The 25,558-nt window shown below is 39.6% G+C and overlaps 1 protein-coding gene, 1 long non-coding RNA gene and 2 pseudogenes across 2 annotated transcripts; 2 read left to right on the top strand and 2 right to left on the bottom strand.

Annotated features, from left to right (window-relative positions):
• Positions 1-2,166: 2,166 nt before the first annotated feature.
• Positions 2,167-6,304, bottom strand: LOC112181250 (annotated as a pseudogene).
• A 178-nt stretch (positions 6,305-6,482) lies between these two features.
• Positions 6,483-9,475, top strand: LOC112181245. The gene is made up of 6 exons (XR_002928735.2): positions 6,483-6,837; positions 6,936-7,034; positions 7,347-7,418; positions 7,758-7,842; positions 7,961-8,104; positions 9,434-9,475. It is a non-coding gene; the product is annotated as an uncharacterized LOC112181245 (long non-coding RNA).
• A 1,974-nt stretch (positions 9,476-11,449) lies between these two features.
• On the bottom strand, positions 11,450-14,564 carry LOC112181249 (annotated as a pseudogene).
• A 9,136-nt stretch (positions 14,565-23,700) lies between these two features.
• On the top strand, positions 23,701-24,836 carry LOC112181252. The gene is made up of 2 exons (XM_024319678.1): positions 23,701-24,072; positions 24,714-24,836. Exons 1-2 carry the CDS (start codon positions 23,701-23,703, stop codon positions 24,834-24,836), a joined length of 495 nt encoding a protein of 164 aa, XP_024175446.1.
• The last annotated feature ends 722 nt before the right edge of the window (positions 24,837-25,558 follow it).

Below are 25,558 nucleotides of genomic sequence, written 5' to 3' on the forward strand. Positions count from 1 at the left end.
TACGAAACAGACCTTTGTTGCTACTTCTCGAATCATGCAGAGATTATTGCTCTACATGAAGCCGTTCGTGAATGTATATGGCTAAGGTCTGTAATTAGACATATTCAAGGAAGTTGTGGTTTGAAGTCTACCCAAGATGAACCTACATGCATTTATGAGGATAATGCAGCTTGTATTGAACAAATGAAGTTAGGTTTCATCAAGGGCGACAACACCAAGAATATATCGCCTAAGTTCTTTTATAATCACCAACAAATCACTTCTAAAGATTGAAGTGAATCAAATCCGATCAGAGGATAATGTAGCGGACTTATTCACTAAGTCGTTACCTAAATCCACCTTCGAGAAACATGTGAAGAGCATCGGATTAAGAAAGTTATCCGAACTCCACGATTGTAGCAATCATGGGAGATATCGACATCAGGGGGAGTTATGATTCTACATGTTCGATCTCAAAGAGTGAAGGACGTGTTGTGCTCTTTTGTCCCTCGACAAGATTATTTTTGTCCCACAGGGTTTTTATTACTTGGCAAGGTTTTATCGAGGCAACGGATAAAGCGTCACCATCAAGTTTGAACGGCACAAGGGGAGTGTTGAAGGAATATCGATTTAGTGTGCCTTATCAAACTAGGAGTAGCAATAGGAGAGAAGGTTCTAGATTTCTCAATCCTACACGGATTGGTATTCCTTGTAACATTAGAACTAGTACTTTGTAATTCCTATATATAGGGCTCCTATTCTCAATAATATGATTACAATTCTCTCTACATTCTCTCTCGAATCTATTTACTTAAACAAGATGAAGTTTAATCAGCTTCTCTCGAGACTTAGGCCCAGTTTCGCCCTGAGGTTAGAGCAGCTTAAGCTGCTTATTCCATAATTTAAGTTGGATGGGTGTTTGGTAAAACAAGAGGTTGGTGATTATAATCCAATCTCCCACTTCCCAATGCTATAATCCACAAGTTGCAAAAGTGAGCTTCTAGATTAAGAGATTCAGAAGTTGAGATGTGTACCTATATTGCCCTCATCTATATCCAACACTGCCAAAATTGGTTTGAAGATGGACTGAGGATTTGATGCCTACAATCCAGCAAGTTCATGACTTCCAACTCCAAACGTGGTCAGCTTTCTTCTACAGATGCAACGAAGCTAGGAGTAAGCCGAGAAGAGCTGGAAAAGTCGCCGGCGTCGAGGAACCGCGACGAAGCTGAGAATTCCCAAAAACGAAAATCATCAGAACTAATCGAATTCAGAAAATAATCACACAGGCATGTAGACCATGACGAGAAGATGAGGTTTCATACCACATGCAAGCCAATCGGTGGTCGGAGTCACCAGAATTCGCTGAAACTCGCCGGAGCAGTTGGATCTTCTCACTTCGATTCTTCTTCATCGTCCGGTGCATGGACAATCAACGGCCACATACGTGACGGGTACGATGAGACGAAGAGGATGGTGCCCGTGCGCCGTCGTGGGGTGGCCGGAGGTGAAAGTTCCGGTCAGGCTTCTCTTCCAGGTCGGTGGCCTTCTGACTCCAAGCTCCTTCTCTCTCTCGAGCTTTCTAGGCCAATTCCTTTCCTTTTTAAAGCCAAATCAACGGACCAGATTGGATGGTGGAGGAAATTGACGGCTCAGATCACGCCACTGATTTCTATTTCCTAAATAAATTTTCAAAACCCCAGAACTTCGGAAAGTCACAATATATAGTAACATCATTTTAACATAATGTCCTTTTTGATTATTTCTAAACTCACAACACTTTATACTAAAGTTTACCAAACACTTAAACACTGCTTTGTACTCACAGCACTTTTAAAAGCACAGTTTACCAAACACCCAGCTACTTAATTTCACAGCTGATTATTCTCACAGCACAGCTAAAGCCGATTTTAAATTAATCACCTCGGGGCCAAACTCGCCCTTAACCATAACCAACTTATAATCTATAGTTAAATTGTACACCCTAACTATATTTTCATGGGATGATGGGTCTCCAAACTAACTTATAGTTGTAGTGTAGAACGAACAATTGCTTTAGTTGTATACCAACAGAAAGACTATATCTTGCTACCTTACACTGTGATCCCGAAAAGGTCAAGAGGGAATCTAGAACAAAAATGAAAGCAACCCACAAGAAATTGTAATTGTAATTTATACCACATGACATGATGAGCAGAACTTACTTCGGTTATAGTACAACTGTACCAGTTATTTGAGTTTTACATCAGCAGAAATACTACTTATTATACCTTAAATTGCTGGCACGATAATAATACATTTATTCACCAAATAACTAGAAACTAGAGGAAATGCAACTCTTTCAATTCTGGAGAAGGGATTTAGTTGTTACTTGTTAAACCCCCTGTTTATTTCAGCCACTTCTAGTTATGAAAACTTCGCCAACTCATTGATAGTTATTGTGCCTAACGGCTCAGAGAGGCTAGTCCGGGTCCTAGTGGATGATAGTTCTTTTGCCACATAATGCATGGTGGGTCGTGAATCCGGATTATTGCTGGTGCAGGCCAAGGCCATTGTTATCAAGGAAACCACTCGCACTGCTAATTGACTTGAAGGACACCGAAGTCGTTGGTCTAGCAGATCCTTCAAAAGCATATCTCCATTTTCCGACAGAGAATTCAGTAGCTCTCCTGGATGCCTTCCCATCATGATTTCTAATGCCACCACTCCAAAGCTATATACATCACACTTATCCGTCACTTGCATTGTGAATGCGAGCTCTGCGTGCTCATTCGAATAACAAAATCAACCAACATTTTCCCATCATATACATATAGAAAACAATAATACATGCTAATAGGCGAGTATAAACATCTGTATAAATGAAAAACAAGTTTATAAGTTTATTGAATGAGTGATACCTGGAGCCATGTAGCCATAAGACCCCGCCATAGCAGTCCACTTTGAGGAATCTGAGTTCAATAGTCTTGCTGTTCCAAAGTCTGATAGCCATGGCACGAAATCCCCATTTAATAATATGTTGCTCAAAGTTATGTCGCGGTGAACGATTTGGTGAGAGCAGTCATTATGCAAGTGAGAAATAGCATGTGCTATTCCTTGCACAATTTTCACCCTTGTGCCCCAGCCAAGTACATCTGATTCGCCCTCCACTCCATACAATACCATTTTCAAACTGCCTCTCTCTGCATATTCATACACCAAGTACAAGCACCCCTTCCAGGAACAGAAACCATAAAGTTTTATTACATTTCTATGCATCACTTCTGTCAAGGTTCTTATCTCATTCTCAAAACTTTTGCGATTCAATTCTGTAATGTCGTGACTAGAATCTACTGACATATTCAATTTCTTAACTGCAACGACTCTGCCTCTGTCCAACACAGCCTTGTAGACACTTCCAAAACCTCCTCTTCCAATGAGGTACTTTTCATCAAAGTTCTCGGTGGCAGTGATGATTTCAGAAAATGTAAGTTTACCATGTCTTTCCCAAATAATTGAATCAAAACTTTTAGACACCTTAGGGTGATCGAGTTCTCCAAGCTTTGATTTCTTGCAGAACTTGAGGATTACAGCAGATATGGTCACCGTCAGCAATAAACCACAAATGGGAGCAAGGATGCCAACAAGAATTTTCTTGTTGGACTTTTTGGGACCCGAAATGCATGGAGTTATTTCCTCTGTTTCGCCACACAAACCACTATTTCCAATGAAAGCATTGTTCGGATGCTTCTTTTGGAAAATGCCACCGGTTGGGATTGGACCTGTCAAGTTGTTGTAAGAAAATCAATGCCCAGAAGACTAACCATTCTGGAATAGGTTGATGGGATTTTTCCAGAGAGTTGGTTATGCGAGACATTAAGAATCTCCAGCATTATAAGCTTGGCAAGGTTTAATGGTAGTGATCCCGAGAATGAATTGCTGCTTAGGTCCAACAAGTACCGCAGGTGTAGATTACCAATCTCCTCAGGTATTCCACCTGATAATTTGTTGCGGCTTATGTTCAAGCTTGTTAAGCTCTCAAACATTCCAGGGTCGACTGGTAATACCCCTGTAAAATTATTATCAGACAAATCAAGTAGCTCGAGTTTAGTCAATTTGCCTAGAACATGAGGAATAGTTCCCGTCAAGTGGTTCCTGCTGAGATTAAGAGTGAACAACAAGCTTAGATTCCCAATGGAAACTGGAAACTCCCCACTGAATTCATTAGAGCTTAGAGTTAGATACTGCAACTTTGTCAACTGGCCAAGTTCCGGTGGGATTTGACCAGAAATTCTATTTCCCTCCATCCGCATATCAGTGATGTTCTTGCATTCTCCCCACTGTGGCGACAATTGACCAACAAACTTGTTGTTACTAAGATAAATTATTGCAAGACTGGGATGAACACCAAATGCATTGCTAATGTTTCCTGTGAATTGATTCTCCTCAAGTCTGACTCTAGATAATGCAGAACATTTTCTCAAGCAATCAGGTAATGGCCCTGTGAAGTCGTTAAACTGCACTAAGAATTGTTCCAAAGAAAATCCACTACACAACCCAGGCGGCAGTTCTCCCGAGAAGCTGTTCCATGCGAAACCAAAAAATCTCAAGTTAGGACTATACTTCCCGAAATCACTAGGAATGGTCCCCGAAAACCTATTAGTGTAAACGGCAAACCACTCTAGTTTTCTGAGGTGAGAAATAGTTTTCGGCAGCTCCCCTTCAAGTTGGTTTGTGCCGACATTAAACTTAACCATGGAACTCATGTTTCCAATCTCTGGGGGATTGGGCCGGAGAGGTTGTTTTGGGCAAGGTCCATGTATTGAAGATTTGTGAGGTTCCCAAATGTTGTGGGAATTGACCCTGACAGGTAGTTTCCCAAAAGATTCAAACTCATCAGATCTTTCAAGTTTGCCATCGCCAAGGGAATTGGGCCAGAGAAATTGTTTTTGCTCAGCGAGAGGATATAAAGTTTTGTCAACAGGCCAACTTTTGGTGGAATATTCCCATTGAAGCTATTGCCGTCCATAAAAAGCTTCTGAAGATTTGTGAGGTTCCAGAATTTCATAGGAATCGGCCCTGAGAGCTGGTTTCCCCAAAGGTTCAATTCTCTCAAAACTTTCAAGTTTCCTATCTCTGAGGGAATTGATCCAGAGAAATTGTTTTCGTACAGCCAGAGGATATCAAGTTTTGTCAACAGGCCAATTTCTGCTGGAATTTTCCCACTGAGTTTATTCATAGCCAAGGACAAATAAGTTAGGTTGGTACAAAGACCAAGCTCAGAAGGGATTGAAGAGTTCAAGGAATTCCATCCAAGGTCTAGGTGCTGAAGCTCCCTGAGTTGGCCTACAGAGGATGGGATTTTGCCCTCAAGGAAATTGTAATAGAGGCTAATAAATTGAAGACCAGATATCAAACCAATATCTTCAGGAATTGGACCACTAAAGTTGTTCGATTCCAAATAAAGGTGCTTAATGTTGGGAAAGTTGTATGGGAATGGCCCTTGGAATCGGTTATCGGTGAGATTGAGAGATTCAAGCTTGACCAGGTTGGTAACTGCCAATTTTGGTATTTGGCCAGTCAAAAGATTTCCAGACAAATCCAGGAAGATCAGGCTCCTACATTCAGATATAAATTCTGGGAACTCTGAATCTAAATTGTTTCCATAAAGATCAAGGTACCTCAACAAAGGAAAGCCTGAAAATTTAGACCAGTCAGGAGTGTCTAAGTGGTTACCTCCAAGAAGCAAATATTGTACCTTTTTGAGATTGTCCAGCTGATAGGGAATGGTACCATTGAGATAGTTGTTGTTGAGACTTAGAAACTGAAGCTCCGTTAACTTGCCCATTTCCGCAGGCACTTCTCCTTGCAAGATATTGTTTCCCAAGTCCAAGGTGGTGAGCTTGGTGAGGTTGCCAATGGCAGATGGTATAGGCCCTGAGAAATTGTTGCCATTGAGGTTGAAATGGGTGAGACTGAGAAACTTGTTGAAGTTGAACTGTGTAAGTGCTGCAGTGATGTTGAAGTTTGCAAGGTGAATTTCAGAAACTGTTTCGGTATTGCGGTCGCAGACAATGGCAGTCCAGTTGCACAGGTTGTTTAGGTTTGTGAGCGACCATGAATTCAGAGAAGATGGTGAAGAAGTAGAGCTGTTCTTCCATTCTAGGAGAGCTTCAGCTTGTGTTCTTTGTGATGACGTGGCCTCCAATTGAAGCAAAAAGAGCAAGAATATATGAAGGAGGAGGAGACGCAGAGGAGTCTCCTGAACTGCTTTCATGATCATCCAATAAAGCTGCACAGAAGGAGGAATCTACACCAGGAGATGATCAATTTGAAGTAAGAGGTTGATTCTGTAAGTTCTCTGAATAGTTTTGAAGAGACACGAAACGACTTGGGAAATTCATTCAGCAAGTCAGTTCACTTGACCTGTAGTTTTTCTTTTGAATGCAATACAAACTCCACCTATATAATATAATATCTATGAGTGAGTGCCTCGTGTTTCATGTTTTAACTTTTTGAATTTTTTAGCGTAAGAGCAGAAATTCCTAACCGGCGGCTATAGAATAGAAGCGGCGGCTTTTTTAAGGGAAAAGCCCAAGTCAGGGGGAGAGACCTGCTTTTAGAAGCAAGCAGAAGCTGCAGCGCTATCTACTGTAGATTAATGATACTTCTCTAATACCAGCAATTGCCCTCCAGGAAGATATCATATTACACCGGAGTCTCTTCACGCAGACACAAAACAGTTCTCTGTTGCTCACTCCGATTATGAAGAGAGAACTGAAGTGACATCAAATCACTCACTCCGATTCCGATCATATCAGAGCCCTAACCACTCCGATCAGATCAGCTTCTCTATTTCTCCGATCGATTTCGCTATGGGTACTGTGAACTACGAACTCGATCGTCTCAGTCTATTTTTTCTGATTGTGAATTTTTGTTTTTTTTGGTTCATTTGTGACAGGTTTGATTGATCGCAGCGGCGGAGAAACCGTTCAAGAGTATATTGAAATCGCTTGAGAAGCCGGACGGCGGCGAGTTCGGAGTACTACAGCTTGCCAGCTCTCAATGGTCCTAGGGTCGGTAAATTTTTAGCTCCAATTTACTTGTGATTGTGTTTTGCGTCTGGTGACCGACAGTGAACATTAGGAAATGAAATTGCATATGTATGATTTGTGGTGGTTTGATATGCCAAGTTGTTTTGGATCGATGATTCTGTGTTGGAATCTTCTTGTTTCTTTTGATTCAAGAGTAATGGAATACTGGAAATGGTTGTATTAATGGCTTTGTGATTCTCTTGTGAGCGGTGCATTGTTTTACTGTTTTGAGTTTCGAGTGTGAATTTTTGTGATGATGTATTGACTCTGGTTGTATTGATGTTTGTGATGCAGATAAGCTACCGTACTCCATTAAGATCCTTCTTGAGTCTGCAATCTATAACTGCCAAGAGTTTCAGGTTAAGAGTACGTATTTGAGAAAAGTTGTAATTTGTTATCAGCATTTAGGACCCTCTTTGTCTTTGTGTTTGTCTTTGTGCCTGTGTTTGTGTTTATCTGGCCTGCAGTCTTGAATATATGACCTTGTGTTTGTGTTTGTGTTTGCTTCACTGGAAGGCAGCTTTCTTCCAAGTTTTTGGCCGTTAGGGTGCTTTTTCTGCAGTTCTCTATTTGCATCAAGTGCAGTTTTCTGGTTTTACGTTGTTTGCTTCTCTTTGCTGGGACTTTCTGGTTCTGAGGTCCTCCGTCCATACGCTGTTGGGTAATAGTTTCGTATGGTAATTGGTTTTGAAAGTTCTTGATCAGGTCTTACAAGTCCCGGTTTAAGTTATTGAATGATGGCACTATTCGATGCTGGAGGGAGGGCAAGCGGCACAATGCACATCTGAAGGTATGTACCTTTTTTTCCTACCGAATCATTGTTTATCGACTCCTCAACCAGAACCAAAACCCAAAACCCAAATCCTAATAAAAATGGGTGGTTAATAACCTTCCCATTGTGGAGGCAGAGATGGCCCAGGAACTCGAAAGCGAAATTCGAGTGTGTGTTTAGTGAAGTTGGTGTTGTTAAAGAAGATGGGTTTTCGATGCCTGTGAACCCCAGCAGCCAAGAAACCTTGGGTCATTGTTTCATAGAGTTTAATTCTCCTCAGGTAGTTGCTTTATTCCTCTGCTCTGTTTTTAGTTTCAATTGTTTCTTGGGTTTGTTTAATGTAATGCAGTGATATGGTTTTTGTTTTATGGAATTGAATTTCACTTGAATTTGATAACCCAGATGTGAAAGAATTCACAGGGATACAGGGGTTTAGTTTCTGTAGCATAGATAGAGTGCACTACATTTTGTTTCCGCATTGTAGACTACAGGTTATAGTTATCAGATTGTATATGAAAACTTGTGAATGAGTGTAGAGCCTAGAACAATGCAAAGTTCATAAGACTCCATTTTATTTCGAAACAAGGAATAGGGAATGATTTCAGTGTATATTAGCTTTGTTCCCCGCAGGATGAATGAAATAAAAACAAAATGAAGTTTGAAACAAGCAATGGTTTTAGGCTTCTTGTTAGTCTTCAGTTTCCTCTTAGTTTCGGTAAAAACAGTTTTCCTCATTCATCTAGGAATTAGAATGCAAACGCGGTCTCTTTAGTTCTCTTTTGCTTAGGTGAGAATAGCATGAACAAAAAGTATTGGTAAAACAGTAACTACTAGATCCAACAAGCTGTTTACTTTGTCTTCACATTATTAGAGACACTTACAACTTGCCATGTCATTAGTGTGCTACAAAGAGTAGTGTTCCCTTAGTTGCATCATTATGCAGTTTAAGTTCATAGCTCTTCCATGATGCAGTTAAGTGGCCCACCATCCAACTATACTAGTGATTCCTGTTATCTCACCTTATTTTCACCAATATAGTGTCTTGACTCCTGAGTCCTGACACCTTGTGCTGTTGAGTCCAATGGCAAAAAACATCTGAATGGTCTAACTTACGGCAAGATGTGGTCACCTGTGGCAATACTAACTAATTGCTTGGGTTAGTGTTCTTCAGGATCTAAATGATTCTGAACATATTTATCACATCTCACACCACCTTTGTCATGTTGTATTTTTTTCATTCATGAAGGGATTGGAGCATGAAACACTGATACTAGTCTCTAATATATGGGATCTTCTATTGCCATGGTACCAATTACAATAGTGCATTCATCCAGTATCTTGAGTTCTTATGTTGGCGGATGTGTTGGGATGCATCATAACATTCTGATGGTCTATTTTTATCTGCTCAAATGATCCTCACTTAACAGAGGATTCAATCTCTACAAATCACTACGGATTCCATTGAACCATTTATATGTTGCTTGATGCTTCAACTGATTTTATGTTGCATCATTGGACAATTGTTTACCAGATTTGACAATTGGAATTCTGCTAGCAAATTTATGTTTGTAGTATTGGTTGCTCAGATATTTACTCTTTTATGCTGCAGTCCTCAAGGTATCCAGGGTCTCCTTCCTTGCTTAGTCCCGTACTAAAGGAAGACGAAGAACCCGTTCATAGTGATGAAACTAGTGCAGATGACCATGACGACATAATGCAGTGGAGTGAGCAAGAAATGGATGATGATGTAGAAGAAGAATATCATGGTCATGGTGCACAAGAAATGGAAACAATAAGAAATAACATTACTCAAAATTTGATGAATGCGCATAATAACGTGAACATTTGAATATGTTATGATATTTTTTGTGGTTACTTGATGCGAATCAGAAATCAATTGTTATTAATATTACTAATATATTTGTATAAATTATTTTTAAAATTGTCCAATATTAATCATATGGTCACCATGATTTATAAAAATTGATAGTTAACAAAAATTAATAAGGACATAATGAAGATTAAAAATAATAACAAAAGCATTTGAACAACATTGTATTACCAAACAATCAAGACAAAATAATCTTTCATGTCTAATTTGGTCATTCCACAAATAAAAAACACAAGCCAGTTTAAGTTTACCAAATACTTTGCCACTAGCAGCTTTTATAAAAAGCCAGTTTACCAAACACTCGGCTACTTTGCTTTTCAGCCACTTATTCTCAAAAATAAGCAGAAACCAGTTTTTTTTCAGAAAGTTCAGCCATACCAAACATAGCCTGAATCCATCAAACAAACATACCTCGTTGCTCTAATATCCACGCTTTATGATCTGTATCTCTCGTTGTACTCTTCATTAACAATCGATAATATAAGCGTGAGGAATCATCCTCCTAGCTAGTACACTTAATCTGGTCGACTAAGTTTGTAGCATACTTGTTAGTCGCCAATAATTATATAGGTCAATTCTGTTGTTGTAACTTTCCTGAATAAGAAAATTGTTAACTTCTGGACGTTATAACCTTAGACCATGCGTGCATGTTTGTGACTAGGTTAGATCTTAATTAAGCATATAGGAAAGAAAGACCAAGCCCTAGCTTTCACGGTTTCACCTTCACCACAAAATGAACAGACAGGTCCGGCCGCCATGAACGACCTTAATCAAGCTTTATATGGTCAGGTCAAAGTTCAACCCTTGCCTTTTTTCATTGCAATTACTCAATTAGTTTAATTTGCAATTATCCAAATGACTATAACCATGCATATTGTCATTATTGTTCGGAAAACAGAACAGAACAATTATTCTTAATTATTTCTCTTAACACACACACATATAGAGGGCCCTTTGATCCATTTTTTGGTATTTTATAGGGATATGGTATTATACCAACTTTTCGATCACATTTCGACATCTCAACCGTTCAGTTTTCAGGTTTTAATGTGTATATCATTTTTGAAAATTTTCAGCCAAATCGGTGATCGTTAAGGTATCAAACTAGAATAAATCAATGAACGAACCAAATCTGTCAAACTTGAACCGTTCATACTTATAATCTTAAGTCGTCATTTTGAATGCCTTAATGATAATCAATTTGTCTGAAAATTTGCAGAAGTGATCTACACATTTAGACCTAAAATCTGAACGGTTAAGATGTTAAAATATGATTGAAAAGTTAGTCTAGTGCCCTATCTCTAGAAAAGACACTTGGGTCACTCAACGATGACTCATTCGACACTTTGGTTACTCTAGTTTCAAATATATCACTTTGATCACTCAACTATTACACTGTCAATCACTTTAGTCACTTTGTTAATTTTTTCATTAAAAAAAAATACTCCTTACGTGACTAAAGTGATTAACAATGTAATAGTTGAGTGATCAAAGTGATATATTTGAAACTTGAGTGACCAAAGTGTCGAATGAGTCATAGTTGAGTGACCATTTGTGAAATTTGTCCTATTTAAGTTTTACATCAACAGAAATACTCCTTATTTTACCTTACATCTCTGGCATTAGAATAATAGATTTATTCACCAAATAGCAGGAAACTAAAGGAAATGCAAGACTGTTTCAATTTTGGAGAAGGGATTTAGTTGTTAAACCCCTTTTTTATTTCAGCCACTTCTAGTTATGAAAACTTGCCAACTTATTGATGGTTATCGTGGCTAACGGCTCAGAGAGGCAAATCCAGGTCCTGGTCAACGATAGTTCTTTTGCCACATAATACGTGGTGGGTCGTGATTCCGGATTAGTGCTAGTGCAGGCCAAGGCCAATGTCACCATGGAAACCACTTGCCCTGCTAATTGACCTGAAGGAGACGGAAGTCGTTGGTCTAGCAAATCCTTCAAAAGCATATCTCCATTTTCCAATAGATAAGTCAGTAGCTCCCTTGGATGCCATCCCATCATGATTTCTAATGCCACCACTCCAAAGCTGTATACATCACACTTATATGTCACTTGCATTGTGAATGCGAGCTCTACATGCACATTAAAATAACAAAATCAAACAACATTTTCCCATCACATACATATATAAAACATTAATGCTAATGGGCGAGTGTAAACATCTTTATAAATGAAATACAAAGTTATAAGATTATTGAATGACTGATACCTGGAGCCATGTAGCCATAAGACCCCGCTACAGCAGTTCAGTTTGAGGAATCTGAGCTCAATAGTCTTGCTATTCCAAAGTCTGATAGGCGTGGCACAAAATCCCGATCTAGTAATATGTTGCTCAAAGTTATGTCAGGGTGAACGATTTGGTGAGAGCAGTCATTATGCAAGTGAGAAATAGCATGAGCTATTCCTTGCACAATTTTCACCCTTGTGCCCCAGCCAAGTACATCTGCTTTGCCCTCCACTCCATACAATACCATTTTCAAACTGCCTCTCTCTGCATATTCATACACCAAGTACAAGCACCCCTTCCAGGAATAGAAACCATAAAGTTTTATTACATTTCTGTGCCTCACTTCTGTCAAGGTTCTATTCTCATTCTCAAAACTCTTGCGATTCAATTCTGGAATGTCGTCACCAGAATCTACTGACATATTCAGTTTCTTAACTGCAACGACTCTGCCTCTGTCCAACCCAGCCTTGTAGACACTTCCAAAACCTCATCTTCCAATGAGGTACTTTTCATCAAAGTTCTCGGTGGCAGTGATGATTTCAGAAAATGTAAGTTTACCATGTCTTCCCCAAATACTTGAATCAAAACTTTTAGACATCTTAGGAAGATCGATTTCTCCAGGCTTTGATTTCTTGCAGAACTTAAGGATTACAGCAGATATGGTCACCAGAAGCAATAAACCACAAATGGGAACAAGGACGCCAACAAGAATTTTCTTGTTGGAGTTTCTGAGACCCGAAGTGCATGGAGTTAGTCCCTCTGTTTCACCACACAAACCAGTTGGAATCGGACCTGTCAAGTTGTTGTAAGAAAAATCAATGCCGACATGACTAACCATTCTGGAAAATGTTAATGGGATATTCCCGGAGAGTTGGTTATGCGAGACATTAAGAATCTCCAGCATTATAAGCTTGGCAAGGTTTAATGGCAGCGATCCCGAGAATGTATTGCTGCTTAGGTCCAACAAGTACTGCAGGTGCAGATTACCAATCTTCTCTGGTATTCCACCTGATAATTTGTTGTGGCTTATGTTCAAGCTTGTTAACCTCTCAAACGTTCCAGGGTCGACTGGTAATACCCCTGTAAAATTATTATCAGACAAATCAAGAAACTCAAGCTTTGTCAATTTGCCAAGAAACCGAGGGATAACTCCTGTCAAGTAGTTCCTGCTGAGACTGAGATTGAACAACAAACTTAGATTCCCAATGGCAATTGGAAATTCCCCATTGAATTCATTAGAGCTTAGAGTTAGATACTGCAACTGTGGCAACTGGCCAAGCTCAGGTGGGATTTGACCAGAAATTCTATTTCCGTCCATTTGCTTATCCGTGATGTTTTTGCACTCTCCCCATTGTGGCGAGAGTTGACCAACGAACTTGTTATGACTAAGATGAATTAATACAAGACGGGGATGAATACCAAATGCATTGGTAATGTTTCCGGTGAATTGGTTTACTTCAAGCTTGACATGTGTTAATGCAGAACAATTTCTCAAGCACTCAGGCAATGGCCCTGTGAAGTTGTTCGAGTTCACTATCAACTTTTCCAAAGCAAATCCACTACACAACTCAGGCGGCAATTCTCCAGAGAGGGTGTTCCATGCCAACTGAATAAGTGTCAAGTTTGGACTATACTTCCCGAAATCACTGGGAATGGTCCCCCAAAATCTATTAGTGAAAACGGAAACCCCTCTAGGTTTCTGCGGTGAGAAATAGTTTTGGCAACTCCCCTTCAAGTTGGTTTACGCTGACTTGAATTCATGTTTCCAATCTCTGGGGGGATTGGGCCGGAGAGGTTATTGTTGTAAGGGTCCATGTTTTGAAGATTTGTGAGGTTCCAGAATTTCCTAGGAATCGACCCTGAGAACTGGTTTTGCGCAAGGTCCAACTCTCTCAAAACTTGCAAGTTTCCTATCTCTGAGGGAATTGATCCAAAGAAATTGTTTTCGTACAGCAAGAGGATATCAAGTTTTGTCAATAGGCCAATTTCTGCTGGAATATTCCCCTTGAAGCTATTGTCTCCTATATTAAGGATCTGAAGATTTGTGAGGTTCCAAACTTTCATAGGAATCGGCCTTGAGAGCTGGTTTCCCCAAAGATATAAATATTTCAAAACTTTCAAGTTTCCTATCTCTGAGGGAATTGATCCAGAGAAATTGTTTCCGCCCAGCCGGAGGAGATCAAGTTTTGTCAACAGGCCAATTTCTGCTGGAATTTTCCTACTGAGTTGATTCGAATTCAAGGACAAATAAGTTAGGTTGGTACAAAGACCAAGCTCAGAAGGGATTGAGTTCAAGGAATTCCATCCAAGGTCTAGGTGCTGAAGCTCCCTGAGTTGGCCTACAGAGGATGGGATTTTGCCTTCAAAGGAATTGTTATAAAGGCTAATAAATTGAAGACCAGATATCAAACCAATATCTTCAGGAATTGGACCACTAAAGTTGTTCGATTCCAAATAAAGGTGCTTTATGTTGGGAAAGTTATATGGGAATGGCCCTTGGAATCGGTTATCAGTGAGATTGAGAGATTCAAGCTTGACCAGGTTGGTAACTACCAATTTTGGTATTTGGCCAGTCAAAAGATTTCCAGACAAATCCAGGAAGGTTGTTTAGGTTTGTGAGTGACCATGAATTCAGAGAAGATGGTGAAGAAGTAAAGCTGTTCTTCCATTCTAGGAGATCTTCAGCTTGTGTTCTTTGTGATGACGTGGCCTCTAATGGAAGCAAAAAGAGCAAGAATATATGGAGGAGGAGGAGACGCAAAGGAGTCTCCAGAGCATCAGCTTGTATTCTTTGTGCTCGATCTAATAAAGCTGCACAGATGGAGGAATCTACACCAGGAGAAGATCAATTTTGAAGCAAGAGGTTGATTCTGTAAGTTCTCTGAATAGTTTTGAAGAGACTTTGGGAAATTCATTCAACAAGTCTGTCCACTTGACCTGTAGTTTTTCTTTTGAATGCAATAGAAACTCCACCTATGAGTGCCCCGTGTTTCCTATTTTAACCTTTTGAATTTTTTAGACAGTAAAGAGCAGAAATTCCTAACGGATAGCTAATATTGTTTAAGTAAAAGAGAATTCAAGAGAGATTGAAGAGAGAATTGTAGGGAGAATTGTGTTTCATTATTGAGAATAGGAGCCTTATATATAGAGATTACAAAGTACATGTTCTAATGTTACAAGGAAATCTAATCTGAATAGAACTAGGAATTCTGGAACATTCTCTCCTATTACTACTCCTAGTTTGATTAGGCACACTAAACTTATTTTCCTTCAACACTCCCCCTTGTGCCGCTCAAACTTGGTGGTGACGCTTCATCCGTTGCCTCATTAAAAACCTTGCTCGAGTGAAAAACCATGTGGGACAAAAACAAGCTCGAGGAGGAGAAAAAAAGTACAACACGTCCTTCACTTTTTGAGATCGAACATGTAGGCATCATAACTCCCCCTGATGTCGATATCTCCCCCTGATTGCTACAATCATGGGAGTTCGGATAACTTTCTCAATTCGATGCTCTTCACATGTTTCTCGAATGTGGATTTAGGTAATGACTTAGTGAATAAGTCTGCTACATTATCCTCTGATCGGATTTGATTCACTTCAATCTTTAGAAGTGATTGTTGTTGCTGATTATAAAAGAACTTAGGTGATATATGTTTGGTGTTGTCGCCCTTGATGAAACCTAACTTCATTTGCTCAATACAAGTTGCATTATCCTCATAAATGCATGTAGGTCCATCCGTGGTAGACTTCAAACCACAACTTCCTTGAATATGTCTAATTACAGACCTTAGCCATATGCATTCACGCACAACTTCATGTAGAGCAATAATCTCTGCATGATTTGAGGAAGTAGCAACAAGGGTCTGTTTCGTAGACCTCCAAGATATCGCAATGTTTCCCATGGTAAAGACATAACCCGTTTGGGAGCGACCTTTGTGAGGGTCAGAGAGGTACCCTGCATCAGCAAAATTCATCAAAACATCATTGTCATTTTGATGGAGGGGAGTAGGTGGACTCCGGCCACCATGGATGGCGGCGGCAACATGGCCGGTAGCAATTTGCCTCTTAGGGTCCGATCCCAAATTTCCGTCATTCCTCTTCTCTCTGTAGGGATAAAATAGGCCCATATCAATCGTACTTCTTAAGTATCGAAAGATTGTCTTTACACCAATCCAATGGCAGCGTGTTGGGGTAGAACTATGTCGAGCTAACAAGTTCACTACGAAGGAGATGTCCGGTCTTGTGCATTGAGCTAAGTACAATAATGCGCCTATTGCACTTAAATAGGGCACTTCGGCCTCTAATGGTTCTTCGTCCTCATCCTTTGGAGGAAAATGATCTTTTCTGGGCTCAAGACTACGGCCAATCATGGGAGTACTCACAGGCTTTGTTTTATCTCCATTAAAACGCCTTAGAATTTTCTGAGTATATGCAGACTAATGGATCAAAATCCCATCACTACGGTGCTCGAGTTCTAAACCGAGACAAAACCGTGTTTTTCCAAGATCTTTCATCTCAAATTAGGATTTCAAGTATTTAGCAGTTTCCTTCAACTCATCTAGAGTTCCAATTAGGTTCATGTCATCGACATAGACTGCTACGATTGCAAATCCGGAACTTGTTCTCTTAATGAACACGCATGGGCATATTTCATTGTTAATATATCCCTTCCCAATCAAGTAGTCACTTAGACGGTTATACCACATCCGTCCGGATTGTTTTAATCCATATAGTGAGCATTTTAATCTTATCAAAAACGCACTCCGTGGTTTAGAGCCACTTGATTTGGGTAATTGAAGTCCATCTGGAACCTTCATATATATCTCTGAATCTAGATCCCCATCGAGATATGGTGTAACCACATCCATAAGCTGCATGTCAAGTTTTTCGGAAACTACCAAACTGACAAGGTAGCGGAACGTTATAACGTCCATTACGGGAGAATATGTGATAGGAGCATGATTATGCGATATTAATAACGTTAATCTCTATACTTTATTTGTTAGTTTAGTGTATTTTCTCATTATTTACATTGTTTACTTGTTTTATAGGTATTTTGAGCAAAGAAGGAGAAAAGAAGTAAAAGAGGGATTGAAAGGCAAAATTGGCAAATCTGCCTGTGCAGATCAGTCAACTTCGGCGGATTACTGAGACCAGCTCACAACGATCCAGAGGGTGATCTTTATATTGATGGAAAGCCTTGGATGTCTAGTTTCTGAATCTTTTTACGGCTCGTTAATATCATTTTTCTGCAAGAAGTTATGGCCGTTTTAGTACAGAAAGGTCGGGCAGTCTGGGAATCTGACACTTTGACGGAAATCCATGATTTGAGGCCCGAATTCCTTTTAGAAGCCCACCGACGAGTATTAACTGAATATCTCTGTTTATTAGAGATATATGACATATTTTTTTTATGGGTGAAAATTATTAGAAATCTTAGAGGAGAAGCTACTTGAATCCTAAAAGGAAAAGAAGTGAAAATTTGCTGACCTAAGCAATAAAGAAGGGAGACGTTCAGTTGAGTAGAGGGTCTGCCACACAAGAGAAAGGGGAGAACGACATCTTCTGCCATCATCTAGCTGTGATATCATCTCCTTCTTTCATCTCTATTTTTCTTTTCAATTCTCTTGATGTATGCATTTAGCGAATTCATGACTATGTCTAGCTAAATACTTTTGTAGCTAGGGGCAATTTCAAAGCCCCAAACATGTTCAATTCATATTGATGACAATTCAGTTTTTGGTTTTCTATATTATCTATTGAGTGTTTGTTTCACCGTGTCTACAAGATGAATCTTTGCTTGTTTGTTTAGGTGCGCAACTAAATGAATAGGTTAGGGTTCTAATGCTAGGAGTAACACTAGATTCGTATATGTCTTGTGTTGATTCCAATTGAGTAGCAAAATGTTTTCTTGAATTACATGTGACTCAAACCCTAGGTTTAGTAAGACTACCAATGTACTTGTGACCCTAGATTTATCCAAACCCTTTTATTGCTTAATGATTTTGATATGTTAAACTTAGCGAGCTTGTGTCTAGGTTGCATAATCGGAAATAGATTAAGTGGTGAGCTTGTATTCACTTAACGAGGAACTAAGAAAGGGTAATGGGTTAATTCGAGCTTGTGAGTTAACTTCAGGTAAATTCAATTGAGAATTAAGATTCCATAACTGAACTTTGATATGATTGAGTGTGTTTGGTGGTGGAGAATGAGTCCTTAGCTTTGTTTCTATCAATAGTTTAAAGTTATAAAATCTGTTTCTGCTTTGTTATCTTTCTGTGTTCAGTTTTACGTGAATTATTTAATATATCAAATTAACTCCGATTGTTTTGAAATTTTGTATAGGTGTTATAAAATGTGTCTTTAGTGTCCTATAAAATTTTCAGAAAATTCCATCGAGTCTAGGTTAGTTAAATAATTTATTTTCGTTAACTGTTCAGTAGCATAGTTAAGAGTAGTTTGTGACATTTGATTAGCATTTTAGGAACAATCTTCAGCGGGTAATGACCCTTGCTTGATCACTATATTACCAACGATGATATTTGAGTGCAAGGTTTAAGTTGTGCATCTTTTAGACGTACCAATTTTTGGCGCCGTGTCGCCGGGGATTGTTTTTCCCTAAATAGCTAATCTATTTTGTTTGTTTTATTTTTCTGTTTTATTGGTTTAATTACTAACTTAGTTGCTTTTATTTTTGTAGATACCTCTTATTGTGCATGCACACTCGAAGGAATAAGAGCCTTGATCTTGCTGAGTACGATCCTGAGCTAGAACGTACACTTAGAGAGCTTCGAAGAACAGTCAAGGAGACGCGAGCAACGACATCCTTGCCACCACCATCCCCACCACACTTGAGTTCTAGGGAAGAGGAAGAAGAGAGGCAAGAAGACATGGCCAACCGTACTTTGAGGGAGTTGGCAACTCCTAATGTAGAACAACAACCATTGTGCATCACCTATCCAAATCCGAATGGGGATGGAGGATTTGAGCTTAAGTCTGGCATGATTCACTATTTGCCTAAGTTCCTTGGCTTCTCAACAGAGGATGCCAACTTGCATCTTAAGGAGCTACATATGGTATGTTCAGGAATGAAGCCAGCAACTGTTCATGAAGACCATGTCATGTTAAGGGCCTTCCCATTCACATTGGAGGGCAAGGCTAAGGAGTGGCTTTACAATTTGCCTTCCGGATCACTCACCACATGGAATCAAGTGAAACAAGCATTCCTTGAGCAATATTTTCCAGCCATAAAGGCTGCAAGCATAAGGAAGGATATATGTGCAATCCGGCAAATGCATGGAGAGTCCTTTGGAGAATATTATGAGAGATTCATGTGCTTGGTTGCTGCATGTCCTAATCATCAAATATCGGAGCACCTTCTCATACAATATTTCTATGAAGGATTGTGTGGCACAGATCGTGTGATGCTTGATGCAGCAAGTGGGGGAGCATTCATGGACAAGACTCAAGCTACTGCTAAAGCATTGTTAAAGAACATAGCTGAAAATACTTGACAATTTGGAGGGAGAGATGAACTGTCACTTAAGAGCGTCAAAGAGGTAAGCACTAATTCTAATATTGAATTACAATTAGCTAACTTTACTAATCTTGTAAAACAGGTTGTCATAGCGCCAAAGCAAGTATGTGGTGTGTGCTCAATGGTGGGACATATTTCTGATACATGTCCATCATTGATGGAGCAAAGTGGTTTTGAGCAAGCTAATGTGGTTGGATTTCAAGGGCAAAGGCCGAAATATGATCCATTCTCTAATACCTATAATGCGGGGTGGCGTGATCATCCGAATTTTAAGTGGAGCAACAATGACAATGTTTTGCAACCTCAAGGAAGCAATTACACCCGCCCACCTGGATTCTATCAAGCTAGACCGCAAACATCTTATCAACCTCCTCCTCAACAACAAGCTCAAAGTAAGTCTCTTGAGGATTTAGTTGCTTCTTTAGCTAACTCTCAACAATCTTTTCAACAGAAAACAGATAGGTCTATTGAGAATCTTAAGCGTCAAGTGAGTCAACTAGCAAACATGATTGGACAACAACACCAACAAGGAAAGCTCCCTAGTCAGACTGTGATCAATCCAAAAGGGGGGTTTGAGAATGCTAGTGTTGTGACCTTAAGAAGTGGAAAAGAAATTTTGGAGCAGCCAAGAGGGCAAAAGAGAGTTCAGAGAACCATGAATAATAAGGAGGAGCAGGGAGAAGCTACAGTAGCAAAGGAGGACAACCATGAGTGCTTGGACACTTTAGGGCAGCCCCCTAATCACATAAATGCACCAAAGGCAGCCCTTAAACCCACGGGTTTAAGAGATTCTAAGGTTAGTAATGTAGTTCCAAGTTTGATTACTTCATGTCTTCCTTTTCCGCGTAGGTTTGCTAAATCAAAGAAAGAGGAACTTGAAAAGGAGATCTTGGAAACATTCCGAAAAGTCCAAGTGAACATACCGCTCTTAGATGCAATAAAACAAGTCCCAAAATATGCCAAATTTCTAAAAGAACTTTGCACTACCAAGCGGAGATTAAAGGGGAATGAAACTGTAAAGGTGAGTGAGAATGTTTCAGCAGTGCTTCAACGAAAACTTCCACCCAAGTGTAAGGACCCCGGTAGCTTCACTATTCCCATCACAATGGGTAACACCAGGTTTGAGCGTGCTATGTTAGACTTAGGTGCGTCTATAAATGTCATGCCTTATTTAGTTTATGCAACTCTAGGTCTAGGTGAACTAAAAAAAGATGGTGTTGTTATTCAACTAGCTAACCGTTCTAATGCATATCCCAAAGGTTTGTTGGAAGATGTTTTGGTGCAAGTAAATGATTTAATCTTTCTAGCAGACTTTTATGTGTTGGAGATGGAAGAGGAGCCATCATCTACATCTACACCTATCCTTCTTGGCCGGCCCTTCATGAGAACTGCAAGAACCAAGATTGATGTCTATGAGGGGACTTTGACAATGGAGTTCGATGGTGATATAATAAGTTTCAACGTCTTTGAAGCTATGAGGTATCCCAGTGAGTTGCATTCTTGTTTTTCCATTGACATTCTTGATGATTTAGCTCAGAAATTCTTTGAAGTCATAAGTGAGGATGCATTGGAAACCACCATCTCTCAAAGTTTGCAGTTTGAAACATTCAAGAACCCAAAAAGGGACATCGATTTGAGGGAAGATATTGAGGAAACCGTGGCTGCACTTGAGTCACTACCACGGTCAAGAGGTAATTCTAATGATTTTATTTCCCTTCCTTTGTCTATTGAAAAGTTGTTGCCTTCTGTGATTCAGGCCCCCAAGTTAGAGCTTAAACCATTACTGAATCACTTGAAATATGTATTTTTGGGAGAGGAAGAAACATTACCCGTGATCATTGCCTCAAGTCTCACGGAGTTGGAGAAGTTGATTCGTGTGCTCAAGGAGTACAAGACTGCTATTGGATGGAGCATAGCAGATATAAAAGGCATTAGTCCGGCGTCTTGCATGCATAGGATACTTCTTGAGGAAGGCTCAAGACCAACAAGAGAAGCTCAACGTCGTTTGAATCCTGTCATGATGGAGGTGGTGAAGAAGGAGGTATTAAAGTTGCTAGATGTGGGTGTGATCTACCCCATCTCAGATAGCAAGTGGGTGAGCCCGGTATAGGTAGTTCCTAAACGATCTGGTATCACAGTTGTGAAGAATGAAGACAACGAGCTAGTGCCTACACGTGTGCAAACTGGGTGGCGGGTGTGCATTGACTATCGAAAATTAAACACAACAACTCGCAAGGATCACTTCCCGCTACCCTTTATTGATCAGATGCTCAAAAGGTTAGCTGGTCATTCTCATTATTGCTTTCTTGATGGTTATTCAGGTTACAATCAGATTGCTATTGCTCCGGAGGATCAAGAAAAGACGACATTTACTTGTCCTTTTGGGACTTTTGCATACCGGAGGATGCCTTTTGGACTCTGTAACGCTCCTGCAACGTTTCAGAGATGTATGGTAAGTATATTTTCAGATTTTGTCGAAAACATCATAGAAGTATTCATGGATGATTTTAGTGTTTATGGTGATTCTTTCGATAAATGCTTAGACAATCTATCTCTTGTGCTTAATCGTTGCATTGAAACTAACCTTGTTTTAAATTGGGAAAAATGCCATTTCATGGTTGATCAAGGTATTGTTTTAGGGCACATTATTTCTGCTAGGGGCATAGAAGTTGATAAATCAAAAATAGATCTTGTACGTTCCTTACCCTCTCCCACAAGTGTGAGAGAGGTTCGTTCTTTTCTTGGACATGCAGGTTTCTATAGGCGATTCATCAAGGATTTCTCGAAAATATCAAGACCCTTATGCAGGTTGTTACAAAAGGATGTGGCATTTCAGTTCGATGAGGAATGCAGGAAAGCTTTTGAGAAACTCAAGGAGTTGTTAACCACAGCACCTATCATCACTCCTCCAGATTGGAATTTACCCTTTGAGCTAACGTGTGACGCCTCTGATTATGCTGTGGGGGCTGTTTTGCGCCAACGTGTGAACAAGCTTCCACACGTTATCTACTACGCATCTCAGACTCTTAATGATGCTCAGTTGAATTATTCAACTACAGAGAAGGAGCTTTTAGCTGTTATTTTCGCTTTAGAGAAATTTCGTTCATATTTAATTGGTACTAAAGTGATTGTGTTTTCTGACCATGCAGCTTTGAAGTATCTTCTTACAAAGAAGGATGCAAAACCGAGGCTTATTAAGTGGATGCTTCTCTTACAAGAGTTTGATTTGGAAATCAAGGACAAGAAGGGAAGTGAGAATGTGGTAGCAGATCACCTAAGCCGACTTGTAAATGGTTCAAACGCAGAGGAGGATCTATTGCCTTTGCATGAAAGCTTTCCGGATGAGCAGCTTTTTCACTTAGAAGTTTTGGAGCCTTGGTATGCAGATATCGTCAACTACAAAGTAACCAAGAAGTTTCCGGATGATTTGACAAAGGCTCAAAAGGACAAGCTTGCTAAGACTGCCAAGTATTATGTGTGGGATGATCCGTACTTATGGAAACATTGTGCGGATCAATTGATAAGAAGGTGCGTACCTAACTCTGAATTTCTCTCTATTCTTACTTTTTGTCATTCCTATGCATGTGGTGGTCATTTTGGAGCAAAGAGGACAGCTCTCAAGGTACTTGAGAGTGGATTTTATTGGCCTACCTTGTTCAAGAATGCATTTGAGTTTTGCAAGTCATGCGATCGTTGTCAACGAACAGGTAATTTAGGTGCTAGAAACCAAATGCCACAAACTCCTATTCTTGTTGTTGAACTTTTTGATGTTTGGGGCATTGATTTCATGGGACCTTTTTTGTCCTCGTATGGTAACCTTTATATTCTCTTAGCTGTTGATTACGTTTCCAAATGGGTGGAAGCTAAAGCCACTCGGACTAATGATTCTAAGGTTGTTGTAGATTTTGTTAAATCTAACATCTTTGCTAGATTTGGAACACCAAGAGCTATCATCAGCGATGGAGGGAGTCACTTTTGCAATAGATCATTCGAGGCATTGTTGAGGAAATACAACATCACACATAAGGTTTCAACACCTTATCATCCTCAAACAAGTGGCCAGGTAGAAGTTTCTAACCGCGAGGCAAATTTTGGAAAAGACCGTGAATCCTAGTAGGAAGGATTGGAGCTTGAGACTTGATGATGCATTATGGGCATATAGAACAGCTTACAAGACACCAATTGGGATGTCACCATTCAGAATGGTCTATGGAAAGCCGTGTCACCTTCCGGTTGAGCTGGAGCATAGGGCATATTGGGCGGTGAAGCGATGCAATATGAACTTGGAAGCTGCTGGTGAGCAAAGAAAGCTGCAATTGAATGAGCTTGAGGAAATACGCAATGATGCCTATGAGAGTTCAAGAATATACAAGGAGAAAACAAAGGCGTTTCATGACAAAATGATCACAAGGAAAACTTTTGTTGTAGGACAAAAAGTTCTTCTCTTCCATTCTTGCCTTAAATTGTTTACGGGTAAGTTGCGTTCTCGTTGGGTTGGTCCTTTTGTTATTACTAATGTTTTCTCTCATGGTGCGGTTGAGATTCGTAGTGAAAAAACCGGCAAAGTGTTCAAGGTAAATGGACATCGACTAAAGATCTATTATGAGCCTTTTGTGATGCAAAATGTGGAGTTAGTACCCCTTCATGAACCAGTGTCACAAGAAGATTGATTCTTGGAACCGTCAGGCTGAGGACGTTAAACCAAGCGCTTCTTGGGAGGCAACCCAATGAATGAAGGAGGAAAATTGCGGTCTCATAGTTGAGAAAGATTTAGAGGAGTCACTTTTTATCAAACCAGTTTTTCTGACGCCCAGATTTCAGTCCACTTTGAACAGATGTCGTTCACAGCTCCTTTGGAACCAACAGACGTACTATATATGGTTCAAAAGCCCCAGGTGTCTATTTTCTAACGGCTTTGGCAGATCCAACTTTCAAATTTCACAGCGTCTGCAGTTTCCAGTTGAGTACAGGAGGGTCGGAACAGAAAAGCAGAAAACTGGGCATCAGAACCACATAAAGTGCAAAACAGGGAATACTTCCCGGGGTCCAAATGAGATAAACCTTATATGGATTTGAAGCCCCGGATGTCTACTTCATTCCTACCAAAGGGTTTCTGAATGTGACCCCTATAACTTCCGGTATTCAGGTTTGAATGGATGAAGGTCATTCTATCAGCATTTTGCCAGTTTTCTGTAATTTTTTGCTAACTTTGCAGGTCTCTAGTTCCTACATCCCTTGGAGTTGGAATGTGTGCCACATATGTATGGAAATCCCTGACTATGAACTTTCATCTCCAAGTGGAACCTTTGGATTCCAGTTCGTACTGGATGAGCTATGAACCTCGGAAGTAGGACTGCTGCAAGGTTTTAGCTGAAATCAGTTTGTGAAAAGTGATGTTTCCTAATGACTTTGAGCATTATTGGAGTATCTTTGGAGTGCATTTGGCATAGAGCTTGCCCTAGAAATTCAAGGCTTATAGCCTTGAGGTTGATATCCAAAGATCATTAACATTGGGAGGTCTACAAGAGGGAGCATTCTCGACTCATCTTAACTACGTTTGTTTTTGTTGTGTTTTCCTCTTTCCTTCTATACTTAACTATATCATTGCATGATTATATCTAGATCAAACATTGAGGACAATGTTTAGTTTAAGTGTGGGGGAAGGAATTTGAAACTTTTTGTTATTTTCAATTTAAAAAAAAATCAAACAAATGAAAAAAGAATTTTAAAGAAAAAAAAAAGAGTCTAGTTTTAGGTTTTATTTTTCAATGAGTCTTAGGAGTCTTCCAACTCTATGATGAGCATGAACTTTCAGATTTATATTTTGGTTACAAAAGGATTGCAGGCATGTGTTAGATTCTTGATTTCAAATAATTGTTGATAGATTTTGATGATTATTGTGCTTGATTTATATACATTGATGGTTGGATTAATGTAACACTTGAGAATTGATGGATGCATGCTATGACAGGTTAAACTTGATTTAAACCCTTGTGAGCTTTTGATCCTGTATATGTGCTATTTCTTTTCTGAGTGCTTAGTATAGAATCATCTTATTTT

This window comes from Rosa chinensis, unplaced genomic scaffold (genome assembly GCF_002994745.2).
Source record: "Rosa chinensis cultivar Old Blush unplaced genomic scaffold, RchiOBHm-V2 RchiOBHmChr0c16, whole genome shotgun sequence".
In the NCBI taxonomy this organism is placed as follows: Eukaryota; Viridiplantae; Streptophyta; class Magnoliopsida; order Rosales; family Rosaceae; genus Rosa; species Rosa chinensis.

Coding starts and splice junctions, on each gene's coding strand:
- LOC112181252 (XM_024319678.1), top strand. CDS start 23,701: ATGGTCTATGGAAAGCCGTGTCACCTTCCGGTTGAGCTGGAGCATAGG. Junction 24,073..24,713: donor AAACCGGCAAAGTGTTCAAG/GTAAATGGACAT, acceptor CTAACTTTGCAG/GTCTCTAGTTCCTACATCCC.